Below are 21,105 nucleotides of genomic sequence, written 5' to 3'. Positions count from 1 at the left end.
AAGAGGTATCTGCCTTTTTTATTGTATGTGCAGCCTTTGATTTAATTTCCATAATATTTATATTTGTCGTTGACAAATTGTCACAGGCAGATTTAGATGTTTTGCATCATATTTTTATCCCTAAATGTAGAGAAATAATAAGTTTAGTGTAAATTTGCAGAAAAGCAATACATAAACTGCAGTAAACTGTTCCAAGTTTTCTTTTTACTTATGTCGCCATTGACTGTATATGCGAACTGGAATTAGTGACTCCTCCCCCTGGCATTCCAAACAGGAAGTACCAGCTGGCTCCAAGAAGATAAAATCCCATAGACTTCTATAGTGACATAAATAGCTATTGCTCTGTCATTAATTTTGTCAGAATAATGCTCTGATATCCTTTTTGGTACAAATTCTTGATAATCTGACATGTTTTCATTACATTTTTTCTGAAGTATTGAAGTTAAAAACTGGCCGATCAAAAGCCTCAATAAAAGAAGGTGGTCTCACGTCCAACATTCAAGCATTTGTGTAATGTCTGGACTATCTCCCAACTCTCCAAATACAAAAAAAACAAAACATTTTGTATGGGGAATATCTTTTGCCCTAGATTTTAAAAGGAATTCGGAAAGCAATCCACAAAGTAAAAACCCAATTAATACGAGCATTTTACGACTACTATTTATGAATCCACTGTGTTCTGAAGATGACGACGCTGATGATTTATTAAAAATATACAGTAAAGTACTTATTTTTCCGCAAAACTTGTTCAGATGCAATCGTTTTTGGTTTATACTCCCCAATCTAGTGACCATCGACGCAGACTGGTTTTCATAGCCCACTATGACATGAGAAGTAAAGGAATTCGGACACAACCTTAACTGACAGCAAGTCCACATTCCACTTTAAGTTGTAGGGGTGTGAACTTCCAACAAGCTCACTCCTGATTGGCGAGAGTGGTTGCCATAGAAATGCTGACTCAGATCGCCCCGGGCTAATTACCGCTTACTGACGACTTTGTGTTCCAACATCGAGGTGTCTTTATTGCAAAAAAATGGCGACTGAATTGACTTTTGTTGGAGCGGGGTGGGGGGGGGGGGGGGGGGACCACTGTCTATGAATGATGTCACACTATCTCAGTCCAGTTCTCATATATGGTCAATGATTGTAGCACATCGTGATCCTTTCCCTGTCGCGTATTCCTGCACCTAAAGCCAACTTTTATTTATTGGGTTAATCTGCTGAATGGATGAAAAAATGTAAATCTGTTGCATGTTTTTAAATCATCTGAATGTGCATCTTTTGGTTTCTCTGGGATTGAATCTTCCTTTCTGGTGTTTTTTTCTTTATTGCTTCCACACGTCTGGGTGCAGATGGTCACTGCATGAAAAGAAACGAAAACTTTTTTCTGACAACCTTCATTGGGGGGGGATCTCAGAGGCGTAGGGTCTTACAAAATGCTATAGTGACCTTTTCTGTATTCAGACCTTTTTTAATTTTTTTTACATTTTCAAAATTCCAAGCATTTTACTTTCCACCGTGTCACCAGTCCAGCCTTTAGGATCCTGCTGTGGGTGGAGTCTTCTCCTTCTGCCTCTTTGATGTGCTCTCCTCTTTGCCTGGTCCTCAGCTCCTCCCCCCTGCACTACTCCCCCTGCACTCCCTCAACCTGACTTTCAGTCTCACTCATCCACACTGCGGCCTCTCTTTCTCTTGAGTACCGCAAGGAGTAACCTATCAAGCCTTTGCTGGAGGATGTTATAAATGAAAATTTTCCCAACATTCCATCCACTTTGTTAGCTGTAATCAGTGAGATGTGTTCCCCACTGAAAAAAAAAGTGTTCAGGCCTTCGTTCTATCTGAGCTATAAAAGCCTAAACTGAGTGTGGAAAGCACTGTTCCATTGTGTACTTGTGTGACTGTCCGTCAGTGCTGACATGTGACTGTGTGTGTGTTTTTTTTAAAGATCTCTGCAAAAAAAAAGAGCCTAAAAATTTGCTTTGATATACCACTATTACAATTAAGCTAGAATGTTTAAAGTAAAAGAGAGATTTAAATCAAAACCTGCTTTTTTCCAAAAACAGTGCTTTTGTTGTTATACATTTAAGCACTTGCCATTTTGTTAAGGAAATACATGGATCATAATTCCTATTTTTCTTGTCAATAGCCTCCAGGGTAATGTGCTTTTCTTTTTAAGCTAAAGGAACACACATCATTGGTTCAGTTCCAAAGAGTGATAAAGGAATCTATAAATTTTGCATTTACAAGATCCTGCAACGAAGGCGTTGTAAGTTACTCTTTCTGGGCACCGCAGGTTCGAGCAGCACAGATGTTAAGGAAAACCGAAACCTGGACAACGTGTCCTGCAAAGACGGGGTGGGAAGCACTGATCAGCTCCCGAACGGAAGCGGCCTGGCCAGTCGAAAGCGCCCCCTTGAGGAGGGTAACAATGGCCATGCACATTCCAAGTTCCGGGCTAAGAAGCGCAAGAAAACCCCGGGTCCAGTCCTGCCCAAGAATGCCCTGATGCAGCTGAATGAAATCAAACCAGGCCTCCAGTACAAACTGCTGTCTCAGACAGGACCGGTTCATGCGCCCGTGTTTGTCATGACTGTGGAGGTCAACGGACAGGTGTTTGAGGGCATGGGCCCCACCAAGAAGAAGGCTAAACTAAATGCTGCTGAGAAGGCCCTGCGCTCCTTTGTGCAGTTCCCCAATGCATCTGAGGCTCATATGGCCATGGGCCGGACTCTAACAGTCAACACGGACTTTACATCTGACCAGGCTGACTTCCCAGACATGCTCTTCAATGGTTTTGAAACACCAGCTCCCTCTGACGACTCCTTCTACCTAGGCTCAAATGGTACAAATTCCCTTGGGGAGTACCCACTGCCCACCCCACCTGGCAGCAGCCTTGTCCAGGCACCATTGCCGCCTCCATCTGCATTCAGCTCCCCATCCACTGGCAAAAACCCGGTCATGATCCTCAATGAGCTCAGACCGGGCCTCAAGTATGACTTTGTCTCAGAAAGTGGCGAAAGTCACGCCAAGAATTTTGTGATGTCGGTAACGGTGGACACGCAGACGTTTGAAGGCTCGGGGCGCAACAAGAAGCTGGCTAAGGCCCGAGCGGCGCAGGCCGCCCTGTCTGCTCTGTTCAACATGCAGCTAGACCAGACGCCGTCCAGGCAACCCATACCTAGAGAGGGGTTGCAGCTTCACCTACCCCAGGTAAGAGGTTTCCTTACTTTAGCAGAGTAGAGTACAGAACAGAATATGTGTGGATGCATGGTAGACCTTCATTGGAAGGCATTTTGTCAAAATGTGTTGATGCAGGACCTCAACTATGATCTTCAGATTCTGAAAAGTGTTTGGTTTAGACACCTTAATGGCTTATCCAACTGTCCAATGGAATAAGACAGCTTCTCCATAAGACACGGCTCTGTTAAAAGTTCTGTTTAGAGTTATTTTAGGCTATTGTCATGTGACTAGGCTGTTGTGTGAACAGAACAAACAGGTACATGGCAGTTTCAAACAAGTCTGTGGATTTTATAGATTATCACTGAAAATCTGGATCAGGTCACGTTAACGGTGAACAAGGAAAGTCTGCGCCTCAAGATATCATGTCGAGGATGACTGCGCGTTAAGAGAGATAACACCGCCAGTGAGGCTAATCAGCTCGACACACTGTCAGCACCGTCTCTCCCCAACGTCTTTTACTCCTCTGCTGCTCCGTCTTTCTTCTTTCTGCTGATTTATTCAACAATCTGCCCATTTTAATAACTATTCCAGTAGCTCTCTGTCATTTTATGACAAATTTTGCAGCTTGGTTCCATATAGCGCCGCATTAATCTGCAAAAAGCATCTCATTTTGGGAGTCCCCCCCCCCCCCCCCCCCCCCCAAAATTAAATTTTTGTGTATTATTTTCTAATTTGAGTTAGTCTCTGACAAAAGAAATGACTTCAAGGGCAATAATTCATTCGGAAATAGTCAAGTTCCGTGAACAAAGTAGATCATGGAGGTAAAGTATTGGAACCAAACAATGGTGTTCCACAGTTTTCTAAAACAAAAGATCGATGTGTGTCTGAAGTAAACTCGTAGAGAGGTTATTTTCGAACCATTTCTTTAATTTAAAATTATCCAGCCACTCCTTCTCCATTAAGAAGTTGTCTTTCAGCATCACTTTAGCAGCGCTTAAAGAGCTCTGATTAGCTGGACGTAGAACAACGGGGGAAATGTGGGATGTTTGTTTTCGACTTCTTCAGATGGTTAGCAGGAAGTTAAAGCTTTGTGGATAGGTGTTCACTTTGTTGTTTTTCTTCATTTGTTGGGTGTGATACACTGTCAGGAAAAGGAGATAAGCTTTAATCGCCATGCCAACCTCCAGCAGTGTTGCTTAAAAGATGGTTGTGTTTACCTCAGGGGGGTCAACCCAGTTTTGCTTGTTGCCGTTTCAACGATGTGAGTCTTGTTTGATGCTGAATGCAAACAGTGTGACAGGTACATAATGCTCCGAGGAGGGATAACATCAGACATGTGCTGTGAGATGACACATCTGAGAAAAGCTTGTGTTTGTCTGTGGCTGTGTGCGTGCACTCTTGTGTGTTTGTGTTTGTTTGTGTGTGTGTGGGTGTGTGTGTCTCTCCAGGTTCTGGCTGATGCAGTCTCTCGCCTGGTGGTGGATAAGTTCAGTGAACTGACTGACAACTTTACGTCCCCCCATGCACGACGAAAGGTCTTAGCGGGAGTCGTCATGACAACAGGTAACACCAGAGGAGGAGAAGGTTTCTGCTGCATGCCTGCTAAGTGTTTTCCAGAAAGAAACACAGAATATGCAAAGACAGTTTTGGTTTTACTTCAGTGTTTCAAGTGAAACAGTTCTCCAATTTTTTTATTTTTTTAAATCATGGCACCAACTTCAACCACCAGGAGCAATGTGGGGTTCAGTGCCTTGCCCAAAGACCCTTCAATATATGAGCGGCAAACAAAATCGTTTAAGATAAAGATTTATGAATGGTTTGGAAAATAAATTAAAGAAAAAGATGCTGTCTTCTTGACATTATAATTGCCCCCAATTAGAAATAAACATATTTGCACTTATACATACACAATGAATCTACTCGATCGATATATAGAATGTCCAATAGAGTTGGAAGAATTGCTTGAAAGGGAGTTGAAATAAGTGAACTTATGTAAACTGAATATACTGTTTGATGTAAACAGATTTCCACCTTAGAAAAATACGTCAAAATGCAAACACATAAAAATATATCTTAAATGAATAAAAATAAACAGTTCAACAGTTCCCCTAAGATCCACAGTCAGGACGCTCGTGAGCGGGAACATCTGTCTAGCTCAGCTTTTCCTGGGATATTTACACCCAATGAAGTTCAGGATGGTGTACATTAAGTCACTGACTAACATCCCTCCGACAGGCACAGACGTAAAGGAAGCACAGGTGATTTGTGTCTCCACGGGAACCAAATGCATCAACGGTGAGTACATGAGCGACCGGGGACTGGCGCTCAACGACTGCCACGCTGAGATAATCGCCCGGCGCTCGCTCATCAGGTACCTCTACACTCAGCTGGAGTTCTTCCTCAGGTCAGTGTCTCTTCCTCATCAAAAAACCATTAAATCAATTATATTTTTCACGTATTCGTCTTCTTTATTCACACTTCTCACCGTCTTTGTTGTCATAGCAACAATAAAGAGGAGCAGCAGAAGTCTATATTTGTGACGTGTGAAAGGGGAGGCTACAGGTTAAAGGACAACGTTCAGTTCCACCTCTACATCAGCACCTCGCCGTGTGGAGACGCCAGGATCTTCTCTCCTCACGAGGCCGGAGTGGAAGGTACCCATCACCCCCCCTCCACCCTCCCGTCGCTCCTGACATATTTTTAATTTAGTCCCATCTCGGCTCAGGATTCAGTTTCAACAGCTGTTTACTTTATTTAATTAAATTTGGAGACGTTCTTCGTTCGCTTCAAATCATTAAATGTGAATTCTGCCACGCTGTCCAAACACACATTACCCTCACATTTAAACAAGGCACTTGTAATTAGAGCTTTTTGTCATTCTTTGTCCTCCTCTATCAGTCTTTTCCCGCTCAGGCCTCCCACTCTGTCTGTCTGATTAACCTCCCTCTTATTCTTGTCAGAAGGCTTTCCATCGCACATGGCAGACTGAATAGAAAACAGCCACATTCAATTAGCCACTGAATAGATGGTGGCTGCTGCTAGAACAGCAAAAACTTTGATAACATAATGTGGACGGCGCCATTTTTGTTGACTTTTCCTCAAATGTTCCTGTTTACTGATTTGTTTGCCACAAATTCCTCCACAGTGGAACAAAACAGTGTTTACATTCCAGAGAGAAATGAAATATAATAGTTAGGAGGCGGATGTAATTCTAACTCATTGCATGGTGGAAAACTGGGCCTGATGCAGCAGGAGACATTCATTATTTCATGGTATATGGGAACATTGTGTTCCATTTTTGAGACATTAAGGCTCATTGAAACACATCAAATAATTTTGATCCCTTAGTTCTCCAAACCACCACTGTGGGGCGCAGCTGGAACTCAAACTCTGGCTCTGACCATTGACTGTGTAACCCTTGTGCTATCCTAGGCACTTTAACATTGGGAGTTGGGTCATCTAGACCCACTAGACAGTGCTCTGAACCTTTTTCTTCAATGATTTGTGAACCTCACTGGTGTCCATGGATTACATGACACCTACCTTTATCCACCTTTGTCATGGTAGGGAGAACACGTCAATGTAAGGGGGGGATCATCTAAGATAGCACAAGGGTTAAAGACTCATTGCCACTGAGCAGTACAGTCTGGTCTGGTCTGGTCTGGTTTAGAAGGATCAAGGCAACTCAGGTGAGCATTGCCTCTTAAAGTTGGACCGTCATGGCTCACATTAGCTAACAGTCAAGCTAACCACAACAATGGAGGTCATCCAGCAGCTCTTTTTTTCCCTCTTGGCTTTTGGTACTTTGTATATACAAAGTGTTCATCTTGTTTGAGAGAAGATTGCTGACAGCGAAGAGAAATACAGCCGCTTTTTTTGAGCTTTCTTCTGTTGTAATGACCTTCAGCCAATTAACAGGTATCAACGGTTAGCCCCGCCCTAACCGGTCTGTTCCATTTTACTCTAGACTTACAACCAATGCGGCCCAAAAATGGTGCAGTTCAGTCAGGCCATTTTATAACGGAAACACTCAAAATACCAGACTGGACTGGAGCGGACCTTACCGCACTGCTCACTGGAAACGAGGCCTAAGAGAACTGGACCGAGCGAGTGTGACGTCACCCATAAAAAAAAAAAAAAGGTTTACTTCAAGCTCCAATCAAATGAAGTAAATTCAGTCGCCATTTTTTCCCGATGCGGACACCGCCACCTTGGAACCAGATGTAGTCAGTAAAAATCTGGATAAAGGAGAAAATTTGATATTTGCTCCACACCACGGAGGCAGCCCATCAGTTTAGAAAACTAAAAATCTGAATTAATTTTTTTATTGTTTGAAAGTGAAGTCCAATAACTGACTTCTGGGACCAATGAGTCTAAAAAGTTAATAAATTTTAGATTTTATTGGAAAAAAAAAAATTTTCACTTTAATTTTTGGTGTTTATTGTTCTAATGTTTAAAGTTTACGTTTTTTTAAGGTTCTAACTTTTCTTCAAAAACTTCTACTTGTACTGTCTTTTTTTGTGGGTGACAAATCAGTCTCCTGTTTTTTTGTCTGTTTTTTACAGTGATTACTTTTGTAAAGTAATCTAAATCTAAAGGATTTTGCTTAATGTTTTATCAGCCTTTTCATTTTTCATAATTTTGACTTCTATTTTAAAAGTCAAATTTCAATCCCGCTTTATTGCTCAGTTCAGACAAGAATTTCTTTGTGTTTCTTCCTCAATTTCTGTTGAAGGTTTTAAATAAATACATGGATGGATATGACTGCGACAAAATATTTTTGTTCTTCACAATGAATAAAGTACGGTTTGGTTTTGCTTTCTCTATATTTTCCACACTAAGGTGACTTCCTGTTTTGATGTCTAACTAAACTTTTGTCTGGTCACGTGGATCAACACTAAACTGCAAGTGCTCATTCATGAGCAGGTAACTGAGATATCACGGAAGCCCTTCTCTGCAGTTTCTGTTACCTCTTTCTGGTCTTTCACTCAGATCAGGGAGACCGGCACCCTAACCGCAAAGCGAGGGGCCAGCTAAGGACGAAAATTGAGTCTGGGGAGGGCACTATCCCCGTGAGGTCCAGCAACACCATCCAGACCTGGGATGGGGTGCTCCAAGGAGAGAGGCTACTTACCATGTCCTGCAGTGACAAGATTGCACGGTAATTTAGATTTAGATTAGTTTGGATATTTTTCACTGGTCACTTTATTGGGAACACCTGTTCAACTGCTCATTAACGCAAATTTCTAATCATACATGTAGACAAAGTCAAGACGATCTGCTGCATTTCAAACTGAGCATCAGAATAAGGAACAAAGGTGATTTCAGTGACTATGAACGTGGCATGGTTGTTGGTCCTAGACAGGCTGGTCTGAGGATTTCACAAACTGCTGTTCTACGGGGATTTTCATCCACAACCATCTCTAGAAAAAGAGAATTTCCAGTGAGCTGCAGTCCTGTGGGTGGAAATGCCTTGTTGATGCGAGAGATCAGAGGAAAATGGCCAGACTGGTTCCAGCTGATAGAAAGGCAACAGGAACTCAAGCAACCATTGGTTACAACCAAGGTCTGCAGAATAGCGTCTCTAAACGCACATGTCTAGCCTTGGGAGAGATGGTCTACAGCAGCAGAAAACCACACTGGGTGTCACTCCTGTTAGCTAAGAGCAGGAAACTGAGGCTACAATTCACACAGAATCACCAAAACTAGACAATAGAAGATTGGAAAAACGTTGTCTGGTCTGATGAGTCTCTGTTTCTGCTGCCACATTCGGTTGGTAGAGTCGGAATTTGGCGTTTATAACATGAAAGCGTGGATCCATCCTGCCTTGTAGCATCAGTTCATACTGGTGGTGGTAGTGTAATGGTGTGGGGGATATTTTCATGGCAAACTTTGAGCCCCTTAGTACAGATTGAGCATGGTTCCAACGCTACAGCCTACCTGAGTATTGTTACTGACCATGTTCCTCCCGTTCTGACCACAGTGTACCCTGATGGCTACTTCCAGCAGGGTAATGCACCATGTCATAAAGCTGGAATCATTTCACTGGTTTCTTGAACATGACAATGACTTCACTGGACTCAAATGGCCTCCACAGTAACCAGATCTCAACTCAATACATCACTGGAACAGGAGATTGGCATCATGGATGTGCAGTCAACAAATCTGAAGCAACTGTGTGATGCTGTCATGTCAATATGGACCAAACTCTCTGAGAAAGGTTTCAGTACCTTCTTGAATCTATTCCACCAATATTAAGGCGGTTCTGAAGGCAAAAGGGGGTCCAACCCGGTACTAGCAAGGTGGACCTAATAAAGTAGCCGCTAAGTTTACGTATATAGTTTGGTGATGCCACAATTCACATTTGCTATGATTTAGTTCAAACCTCAATTTTTGTGTCACGGTTTTGTTTTTGTTCAGTATGTGATTTGTTTATTACAAAACAATAACAAAAAACAAAGAATTTTGGACATTTCCAATTTTAAATTAGTTAATGTGCGATTAACAACAAAGAAACACCTTTCAGGCAGCTTAGGCTAAGCCTGGTGTAGTGTAACAAAATAATAAACCCTAAATCCTTCTTAAAGTTGGCACTGTTGTTTGATACTTTCACTGTAAACATCCTGGTATGCAGTAGGACTGAAACGATTCCTACGATTTAGCTTAACGGTGTGACATACGGCTCAGTTTTTGATCAGAAATTGTGGCATTTATTTATATTTGATGGACCCCAGTCACACTTCCTTTGACGTATGAGCGCCCCTGTTTTTAAACAAATGCAATGAAAATTGAGTATATTTAGCAGTTTGGAGGCATGCTGGTCATCAGTGTCGGTTCTTAAGACTGCAAAAACGGGGAGGGATCCGTTGGAGTCGGGGTTTGTTTTCCGTCTGCAAGCAGATCAGCTGTTCACATTCAACGCAGGTCTGAAACGTTGCACTTTAAGTAGCTGTGATTCATGATGCCGCTTCCACGTGTCACCATGATCTACTGTGTGCCGCTTCCTTCCCGCTGTGTCCATCCACTCCATCATTCCAGCTTTGATGTTCTCCGCAGAGCTTCGGAATGACGTGACGGATGCTCGGTCCCTGTGGATCTTCTTCCTGCAGATCATGGTGTATTTAGTCTCTGTCCATGTTCAAGGCGTTGCGTTCTTCCCTCCTGATGAATGAAAGGACTCCTCCATAACTCATCTTCTTCTCCGTTTCGGGTCAGAATTGTGCCCCGCCTGCTCAGACTGAAAAGCTGACTGTGGGTTTGTTTGCAAACGCTGCTTTCCCTGTTAGAGGCGTCCAGCGCCGCTGCAACCGCTTCAGGTTCTGTCCAGCAGGGAACGATCAAAGCCAGCAGTGGTGAAAATGAGTTTTAGGGATCTCCCCCCTGACAGTTTTGCTTGCTGTGTAATCCAGCCTTAGTGTATCTCTGAGGACGTGCGTGGCTCAGGAAAATCCATCCGCTCACCGGCTAGTTGGCGGTTTGATTCTTCGCCTTGACAGCGCGGTTGCTGAGTGTGACGGACCTCTCAGCATCTCCTGAAGGTGGAAACATGCGTCTGACTCAGCGGGATTCAGGGCAGAAAGCTGCTGCCGGGTGACCCGCTGTCGTCCCGGCGTGCGTTTGATTCCCGCTGAGCTCGAGCGGCTCACATTGACCCCGACCCGCACACCCTCCCCCACTGAGCACATCGCTTTCCCTCCTTTGATCGCCGCACGGCTTCAGCAGCACAAGCAGGCTTCTTCATGGCGTCGGTTCAGTGCTCGTCATCAAACCGGCTTTTTACAGATTCATTTTCTCGTTTCCCATCAGCTCTTTTTCCTGGCGGGTTTTTCCGTTTTTTGGTTTTGTGCTCGTGTGCCTGTCTGCATCCCACGTGTGAACACATGATGTTTGTGGGAAAAGAAAGCAGCCGAGAAACAGCGACGTTTGACAGAAATGAAATTGAAAGCTTGAAAAACATACGTCTAGTGTTTGTTTGTGCTTCCCGGTGCCCCCCCCCCCGGAAACGATGCCGGTGTTTTGTGTCTCCGTATTGTTGAAGTGTTCACATTACAGGTCTGTCGGTCTCAGAAAAACATGGAATGTTATATATTTGTGCTATATTTGTGCTAAAATGATTTGAGGTTTGACAAACTCTTCTCACATCAAACATGGAAGCAGCCGACCCCCCCTGAAGCAGCCTGGGGTCTCACATTCATAATCCTCATTATCCCGGTTTCATACCGGATGTGTATAAAAGTATAAAAATCAGACAAAATATTTAATTAAGTATTTCTTAAAGAATCATTTATTTTCTTTGGTTTTCTCCGCAAATAAAAAAGTTGAATTGTGAAAATTTAGCAAAAGAATTTCATAAATATAACTTTTCATGCCTGTTTGTCAGAAAATGATATATTTTTCTGCCTTTATTGGGATTAAATGAGCAAAATTGGTTGTTTCTGTCAAACATTTGTTGTGCAGCAACTTCAAAAAGTTTTTTTTATGATATGAAACCTAGTTATTGCCGTCTCCGTTTGTATCTAGACTTGTGTTGTTACTCACGGAGTTCAGGTTTTTTTCCTGCGTCGTGACAAAAAGTTTTCAAAGAGACAAAGAGTTTTTTGTTCATTGCAATGTTTTTTGTACCAATTGTTCTACCCAAAATCTAGTCTAAAAATACAATTTAAAGCAGCTGCAGCTATTTTACAGAAAAAATGAAGATAAACGTTACCCTTAAAAGTTAGAGCTAAAAATAAAATAAAATATTTTATAAAAATATAAAACATTAAACCGATCCGTGGTAGTTCGCACAGACCACTGCTTTTTTTCGCTTAAAAATGATCACATCAGGAAATGTAAAGAAAGCATTCAGACTGTCAGACATGTCCATGCTCTTGGATGTTGAAGATCCTTTTCAGAATTGCAAGGATTGGAGCCGAAAGCCCCCCATCGACATTCTCCCGTCCATTTCTGCCTCCTCCTTCTTCTTAACGCTCTCTGTGCCCCCCCCCCCCCCCCCCCCCCCCCATCGCCTCGCCTCTCCTTGTGTCTCTTGCTCAGTGAGCTGAGGAGGCGTCACTCCGTGGAGCATGTCAATAGGAAAAAGACTGGGGAGACTTGGTTAATGATGCAGTGCAGAAGTAGGAGGAGGTTGGATACTTCAGAGTCCATAAGACCCTGTGAGCCGCTGTGTGGCCGATCGTTTGTGTTTGTGTATTAATATTTATGCTCGTCTCCTGAGAAAATTCAGATGTGTCTCTGATAATGGGGCCGTGACTTCAGAACTCTCTGCCAATACGCTACAGTGGTGAAAATATAGATTTAAAATAAACTTTGTAAAGATTTTTCACCATTTTCCTTTATTTTTGTTAAATTTTTTTAAACAGCTTTCATCACGAAAAAAGTTATCTTTCTATTATCTGACGCTACATTTTTGCTAAAATACAAACAGATCTTTTTGATATATAGGAAAGGCAACTTTATTATTATTTCCTGCTCTTTGTCAATACACTATTGTAATCTTAAATTAATTAATACAGCTTTCTCTGTGTCGATACTGCTGTTTGCAGAAGGCTGAGAAATACATAGTTTGGTTTATTTAATACATTTATTTCACTGTCTTTTCCTGTTTTTCTGTTAAACTTTAGATTGTCCCCTGTTGACCTTCCATTGACCCCGCTCTAGTTTTAGATTTTACTGTTTTCTGAAGTTATGCATCCAGATCTGATTCTGCTCTTGGCACCGCTGGTCTGAATGGTTTGTGGTTCCAGGTCACAGTTTTGAATGAAGAAATCTTTATTCATATAGCGCTTTTACAACGCCATACAAACGCCTCATTCAAAGAAGAGAGATTTAAAAAAAAAAGAAAATTAAGAACAAAAATTAAAAAACAACTGCATGCAATTATAAAGGGCAATGTAAAACATTAAATAAAACGAGTAAAAGAACATAAAACTACTGAGTTTTAAGCCATTATAAAAGAGTAAATCTTAAATTGATTTTTAAAGCTCTTTACAGATTTCTTCTACCTTTTGCATTTAATTTATTTATGTACTTATTTATGTAGCAAACTACCATATTGTATCTCCACATAAAAGAAAATTATTCCTCCTTTTAAACAATTTTGAGAACCGACTTATGCAGTTTTTTTACATTTGTAGGTTTTTTTTATATTATTGATGATACTGTTTTGATTATAATTAATTACAATTATAACTAGTTTAAAAAAATGTAATTATAATTATTTTTTTTATTATTATTATGTTTTTTGGCTGCTAATCAAAATGAACAAACAAGTGAAGCTTTGTCAAGTTAACCTTAATAATTTAGCAGGTATAGAAAAGCTATGTTACAATAGAATAGAGTGAAATCAAAAAGTGAAATTAGAAATAATTGTCCAGTTTCTCCATTTAACGTGCAGCTTGGAGATCATCAGAGCAGCTCCTCAGGTGCTGAGCCAAGTCTCACTGCTTCTTTCTCCTCAATGAAACTGCAATAAATGAGGATTCTGATCACCTGACATTATTCATCAAACTCTTCCGACCGGCTGTCATCCCGATCCCGTAGCTCCCGTGTTGCGATTTGTCGAGAGGTGAGTGGCTTCTGTCTGATGCATGATGGGTGTGTTTTTTGCCTCTGCAGATGGAACGTGGTGGGCATCCAGGGCTCTTTGATGAGCTACTTCACTGAGCCCATCTACTTCTCCAGCATCATTCTCGGCAGCCTTTACCACGCCGACCACCTTTCCAGGGCCATGTACCAGCGGATCGCAGACATCGAGGACCTCCCACAGCCGTTCTCCCTCAACAGGCCCCTGCTCAGTGGTAGGAACGCTCAAGTGGTTTGACCACGTGGGAAAAAGAGGGGTGTGGGGGGCTTTAAAGCTCTATCTAAAAACTCCAAACCCCGCGGCGGGGGGGTTCACATTACATGTGAGCCGGGAGTGTTCGTGTCCCTGGGGGGTGGGTACTGGTCCTTGCTCCTGGGCGCTGGGCCCCGCCAAATTTCCAACTGTGGCCGAGCCTGGTCGGGCCATATTTACAACACCCTTTGTGGGCCCTCTTTTTTCCCCGGGGTTCCCCCCTCTTGGGCGGGGGCGGCGGGCCCCTGCCTCGCTCCTCCCTGGACCAACCGTGGGCCGGGCGGATGGCTGCCTGGAGTGCGGAGCGGGTCTCCCTTGGGGGGTCCTGGCTCGTACCTGGGGTTGGGGCGGGGGGATGCCCGGAACTCCTGGGTGGTGGTGGGGTGCTCGTCTGGGGCTGTGGGCGTCCTTCTCCGGTGGGGCCCTGCGTTGGGTTCTCCCGGCGCGGCGGGGGGGCTGCTCTCCTGGTTGGGCTGGGGCGGCGCTCTCTGGCTCTGGGGGCCTTGCGGCGGTCCTGCTGGCCCTGGCCTGGGTGGCGGGCTTGGTCGCCCGGGCGGCGGTTGTTCCCTGCCGGTTCCCGTGTGGCGTTGGGGGGATTCCGGCTGCCGCTGCTGCTGCGGTGGGGGTCTTGGGGTGGGGATGGCTGGGCACTCTCCCTCCTTCTTTCCACGTTCCACCATCCATTTTAGAAGAACATAAACACTCACCTGAGCACAGGTGTTAGCTCACCTTTGCATGACTGAATGACTGAAATATTTCACACTAGTTGGTTTTAAGGCATAAGTATGCGTGTGAACACTATCTGTTTTGTACACATGTCAACAGGTGGACATTTTTTGCAGCTAGCAGGTGTGTTTATAACATTTGAGTGTGTGTGTGGACAGGCTCCGCCCTTATTGTACTACATTTGAACCTTACCATAATGATTAACAACCAGTAAACTTGTTGCTTTATGCTGCTTCATGGTCTTATCCCCCTTCCCCTCCTATTATCACCCCCTACCCCCCCTCTCTCTCTAACGTCCCTCTCTCTTCTTCCCCTCTTTCCTTTTCCGTCCGGTCCAACACCAAAGATTTTCAAACATGTTTGAAATTAATAAAGTTTGGCCTCAATTACAAAAGGGGTTTATCCAAACATACCTTTGGTTTGTCTGAAAAAAAATAAAAAATAAAAACTCCAAACCCCAGATTTGAATGTAGAGCATCTGTTCAGCCCACCAGTCATTCACTCCGGACAGGAGGCCAGCAGTTTTCTGTTTGGTCTGCGCTGGCATTTACTTTCTTTCAGTGGAACTTAAATGGATTCATCCCTTTGTGGACACTTGCAGTCTTGGCCTGACCTTCTGGAAAGGCCAGAAGCGGCCGAGCTCCCCCTGTTCTCTTCTGGTTTCTTAGATTTTTTATTTTTCTTTGACAAATAAAAACTTGACTGCAGGAAAATGGAAAAAAAACTCCTTCAAACATGTCCAGTTTTGTTTTTCTTGTTTTGTTGGTAAAAGACAGACAAAATTATATTTGTTTTAATTAAAACCAGAAGTCTGCAACCTGAGACTCTGGAGCCACATTCCTCCCTATGTTTTTGAAAATTGCTAATAACTTCAACAAAGAAAAGGTGACTTCATTTCTTTAAGTCACGAGAAGGAATTAAACAGTTAAGACAGTTTTCTTTTTTGTGTAAAAAAAAAAAACTTTTTAAGAAATTATGCTTTAACTTCTCCTGACCATCACTTCACTAGAGATGGAAGAGTGAGAGCAGAGCGTGGTCGCTGTGGCCGGTGTGGGTACCGGATGTTCTCGGGGTCCTTCGTGGTCCTTCGACCAATGATGACGTCACACTATTTGATTGGCTGTAAGTTGCCACGACCAATGAGAAAACGTCGCTAAGTTTTTTTTAAAACTTTATTGACAATTTCGGTATCATACATTAACAATGACATTAACGTTAACAACGAACAATAACAATGTAATGAATATTGCTTCAAAGATCAGTCACCATTGCCAAACATAACATATTAACATAGAAAATAAAGAATAGAGAGGAAAAAAAGAAACAATGAACATAACACACAAATAAATAAAAACACAAGTAAAATAAAATAAAGGAACATAGAAAAAATCTAAATAGTCCAATACTAGTTAAGTATGGGGTACTCGTGAAGTTTGTATTTCTGAACAAAACTAAGCAATTTCAAGCCATTCTTCTTTTTCATATAATGAAGTGATTGAAAGTAAAAACAGAGCTCTTTATTAAATGTTATAAAAAGTGGTTTGGTCTTCAAAACTTGACCTCACCAAGATGGCGGTGATCTCCCATGGGGAACCACGTGATGTCTCCTCTAGTGATATAACTCATTGGAAGGACCCCGAAGGACCCCGAGAACATCCAGCAACCCGAGAACATCCGGTACCCACACCGTCACCACGACAACGTGATGGTGCGCTTTTTGTGAAAAAACGATTCAAACGTAAAAATATAAAGACAATTGAAGTTCTGATTTAATTCTTGTGTAAATAACCACGGTACGAGCAGGACAATGCTCTTCCATGTGTGCACTATCAGACATGAACGGACTTACACGGACGCAACTGCCCAACCCGAACAAATGTCTGTAAATAATTAACCTCGATTCACGCTGTGATTTGACACCCCTACTTATTTTCTGGACATTAAAGGTTAATCTGCTTTTGTTTTAGTCTTTCGTCTACGTCTGTTGGATATTATCCTTTTTAGTCCTGATAAATCTTGATTTTTTTTTTTTTATTTGAAATGGTTTATTTCAAGCAATCAAATAAGAATACATAAAAGCAATACAATCATCAGTTAAATCATAAATAAATGACCGTAGTGTTATTTGGTCTCAGCTTGTTGCAGTTTTTTCTTTAACGCTGCCAGCAGTAGAGGTAAAGGTGAAGGCGGTAACGGTGTGGCGGTTTCATCTTGATCCGTCAGGATGACAGGGGGGGCATCACATCACAGCCTCCTCTGCTGGGCTGCTCTCTAAGTGACGGGTGGAGGAGATGATGGCGGTGGGGTTATTAACCTTTTCCGCTTTAGAGGATTTTTAGCCGTGAAGGGCAGCGGCCTCCGAGCTCCGAGGATTTCAGCCCCTGTAAATCATCTTTGGCGACGAGTGCTGCCAAATAGAACCAAGGAGCTCCGTCCACAGACGCAGGGATTTATGTCCTCCATATATCTGCCATTTATGTTTGAGATACAGCGGAGGCCAAGGCCCTCTAATGATGTGGAAGAGTGTAAGCTCTGTCCCCAAAGTCCCTCAAGAGGAAGGCCTCGTTTTTCTCTGCTTTGCGAGGTGAAACGGCTTTTCATAGATGTCCTGGTTGTGTGGGTAATTGCCTTCATGTTTTCCACCTAACACAAGTGAAGAATTCGTTGAACGCTGTGGACGCTTGGACACGTCGTGTTTCTCCTCACACAGACGCTTTCTGCCTGTGTTTCAGGAATTAGCAATGCAGAAGCCAGGCAGCCCGGGAAGGCGCCAAACTTCAGCGTGAACTGGACGGTGGGCGACCAGGCTCTGGAAGTGATCAACGCCACCACTGGCAAAGATGACATGGGACGCGCTTCCCGACTGTGCAAGCACACCCTCTACAGCCGCTGGGTGCGACTCCACTGCAAGGTACAGAAAAGCTTCAGGCTGTTGATCTTAACAGCGATTTTACAGGAAATTATAGTGTTTTTTTTTTTTTTTTAGCATGTTCTTGTAGAATTTTTCTCATGATACAGGACATTTATTAAGAAAATTAGCTCAAAGTTGCATTTTAAAGCATTTCTTTGTTCAAATCGTTAACCAGGATCAATCGACAAAATTCTGTTTGAGAAAGATCGTATTAGTTATGTTAAAAATACGGAGCTCTATTATGATGCATCCATTTGTAGTCGTTTCCTGGTCTGAGCTGGTATCTGGCTCAATATTGCTGCCTTTTTTGTTGCACCTGTGTAATAATATGTTTATGTACATAAAGGGATTATGGGAAATGGGGAAGGGCTTACACCACACAGACGATCCTGCCCAACAGGATCTGGGAGGCAAATGCTCTGCCGCTCTGCAGACACTATGTTCTAGAAAACGACACGGGTTTATTGATTCAATAAAAACAGCAGGATCGTAATTAAAAGACCACTTGGAACGCCTTTAAAACAGAACAAAAGATGATCGGAGTGAAGATGATGGGGGTTTTAAAGAGAAAGTCTTTCCAAATAACAGAGGATCATCCTCCTCTTTGGATCAGTGGTCAAATGAAAACTCAAATGCGTGAGGAAAAGAGAGTCACAGCTGAGAGAACTGACCTTCAATTAGAGCCGAGTCATCTCTGCTGTCTGAAACTTTGTTTCATCAGTTATGAAGGTTTCAGGAAAGGATGCATTCTGTGTCCCAAAGGCTTGAAAAGAAGTGAGTGTTATTGAAAAGTGAGACAGCTGCGGCTTCTGCTGGCCTTCACGTGAGCACAGATCGCACCGCCATGGTGACTGGTGTCGGATGTAAAGCAGGGAGCCGGTGAACTGTGGCACAATGGGGAGGCGTTCTGAGGAGCGATAGATCACACCTTGAGGTGGTTGAGTTTGATGAATGTTCAAGGAGAATCTTACCACCTGACTGCATGGGGCCAAGCGTGGAGCTTGGTGGAGGAAGGATGTTAATGTGGGGCTTTGGCTTCGTAAAGACTGTCCTAATGCTTCAACTCACATAAAAACATTTTCTTTGCTTCCACTCCAGAGATGGAAGTTTGTATTTTAATCTGGCATGAGATAAACTTGTCTGGCTTGATTCAAAGTCCTGATTTCAACCCGACAATCATCTCTGGGATGAAATGAAAAGTGATGTAAGACTTTTATTTTGAAAGACCAGCGTCTGAAGCAAGTTTGTTCTGTGAGACGGTGGCGGCAGCGTTCATTGTGCGGATCGTTTGTTCCGTTGGCTGTTTCATAGAAAAGACCTCTACGGGTTGGTTGACTTCACCTCTCCTCTTCCTCCTCAGCTGTCGTCCATCCTGCGGATCAAAGTGCCGAAGCCGAGCTCCTACCACGACGCCAAGCAGGCCGCCACAGAGTACCACTCTGCCAAGAAGGCGCTGATCAAGGCCTTCCACAAGGCCGGCCTGGGCGCCTGGGTCAAAAAGCCCATTGAGCAAGACCAGTTCCCCCTGAGCTCCTGAGGTTCTCCCTGGACCAAGGTGGCTCCTCCCACCCAGACCCAGGCCAGAAGCTAGAAAGACCCTTCTTCTGCCAGCCGTTTCCCTTCTGACGTATCGCAGCGCACGTGCACTTTGTACCTGCGCCGCCTCTCAGACTGCTCATTCCTCAGAGGACCTCAGCGTCGGGTTTTCCCTCATCACCTTGATTTTTATTTTTGACCTTCCGTGTTGAATTTTAATTTTTGAGATCGTTGTGTTTCATGTCGTTTTGAATTTAAAAACTGGAATCACTGTGTTTTCATCTCTAAAATGTTTCGAATGCTGCGGAGGCTGAAATGACAAATCTGTCGTTTTTTCCCAGATGAAATCCAGTTTACGTTCAAATTTAGCAGGGGGGAAAAAAGGGCCCAGATGCATGCAAGTGTGCAAACAATCCTCACACCAGATTTCTGGAGCCATTTAGTTTTCTTTCAGGAAGGTCGGTCATTTTGAGGTCTGGTTATGCTCACATGCACAGCCTGGTTTTACACCCAGATCTACTACTGTTTTGCACGGATGCAGTTTTGTTCCAGAGCCGCCAATCAACCCGAAATCCCCTCCTCTACCTTTCAAGAATGAAACAACCAGAGGTGTGAGCTGTAATATATGTATTTCTCTTTTTGAATTTGTAAAATTAGGGCAGAGTTAATAGTTTGCTAAATGTATGTATTTAATTTATCGATTATTCTTTTCAATTTACATTTTTCATTTTTATTAGAAGTTCAGAACATTTTTAGAAGACAGCTGAAGGTTTTTGGGGGGTTAAGTCAGAGAACATTTCTAACATTAATACTGAACGGCTCATTTTATTCGATTTTTCTATCCGTTTCGTGGCGTTTCATCGCTGAAATTAATTAAAGGAGTGCAAAGACAACTGAGTGAGTGTATTCAGGAGATGATTGAGCGAACCTCACAACCGCGCAAGCGCAATGCTAACTGTGCGAAGCCGCGCAGTTTTTTGATTTTAAAATAAAAAAGGCGGATTTAGTGTAGGTTAAAACGTGATCGAATGCAGTGATTTTCACATTGACACAGATTGCAACCGTGCAGTTGTAAAGCGTGGGGTCGCACAGTTAGCATTGCGCTTGCGCGGTTGTAAGTTTCGCTCAATCATCTCCTGAATACACTCACTCTGTTGTCTTTGCACTCGTTCAATTAATGGCAGCCATCAAAAACACACAAAGAAAAGCATAAAATCTGCACCGTTTTGTGCGTACTTACTTAAGTTTTGGCATCTGGCCCTTTAAAAAACTAATGTTAATGTGTAAGGACCTAAACATTTACACTATATAAGTACACTTGGTAAATGATAAGGAAATCTAACTTGAATAATTCATAACCAACTAGTTTGAACTTATTCTGTGCGTCACAGTATGAGATTCATCTCTTTTAAGCCGCTGTATAAAAAAAAAAGAAAGTGTCACCTTAAGTATTGTCACCTTTTGGATAAATGGAGTAGAAAAAAAAGCAGTTGTGATGCTAGTTTAGCATAATTTTAGTTCAGTAAGGTTCATAGCGTCTGGATTGATAACTGACTTCTTGGGTTCTTCTATTATCAGACACAGTTGTGTTTTTCTTACATGTTGTCCGTCGAAACATGTAAGACAAACACAACCGTGTCCGATAATAGAAGAACCCAAGAAGTTAGCATACGGTAATTTTATTTTGAAAGTCTAATCAACTGTTGAAGCTTTTGTTTTGTACGTTATTTCCAGTCACTGTCATTTCATACTTGAACCGCAGGGTGGGGGGCGCGTGCGGACTCCGCCGCCTGGGTCTTGGGTCGAGCTTGGCGAGGCGCTGCACGTTGTACTTTTATTTTATTTATTTTTTTTATTTTTTGTGTCGAGCCAAGGCTTTGCATGGAAACTGAACTGAGAGGCTTGCAGAGCAGAA

At 42.9% G+C, this 21,105-nt stretch overlaps 1 protein-coding gene across 2 annotated transcripts in view; it reads left to right on the top strand.

Moving 5' to 3' along the window:
- adarb1 (adenosine deaminase, RNA specific B1) overlaps positions 1 to 20,626 on the top strand; it is a 130,336-nt gene extending 109,710 nt beyond the window's left edge. For both annotated transcript variants that reach the window (XM_023951137.1, XM_023951136.1), the window contains 8 exons: positions 2,294 to 3,210; positions 4,629 to 4,743; positions 5,416 to 5,584; positions 5,683 to 5,834; positions 8,173 to 8,341; positions 13,798 to 13,979; positions 17,476 to 17,654; positions 19,015 to 20,626. In XM_023951137.1, coding sequence (XP_023806905.1) covers positions 2,294 to 3,210; positions 4,629 to 4,743; positions 5,416 to 5,584; positions 5,683 to 5,834; positions 8,173 to 8,341; positions 13,798 to 13,979; positions 17,476 to 17,654; positions 19,015 to 19,191 — 2,060 coding nt within the window. In that variant the 3' untranslated portion in view covers positions 19,192 to 20,626. The remainder of the gene's footprint in view (positions 1 to 2,293; positions 3,211 to 4,628; positions 4,744 to 5,415; positions 5,585 to 5,682; positions 5,835 to 8,172; positions 8,342 to 13,797; positions 13,980 to 17,475; positions 17,655 to 19,014) is intronic.
- The last annotated feature ends 479 nt before the right edge of the window (positions 20,627 to 21,105 follow it).

The sequence above is a fragment of the Oryzias latipes genome, chromosome 21 (assembly GCF_002234675.1).
Source record: "Oryzias latipes chromosome 21, ASM223467v1".
NCBI classification, from domain to species: Eukaryota; Metazoa; Chordata; class Actinopteri; order Beloniformes; family Adrianichthyidae; genus Oryzias; species Oryzias latipes.
The sequence above is the reverse complement of the archived record's forward strand: the minus strand, read 5'-3'. Positions and strand labels throughout refer to the sequence as shown.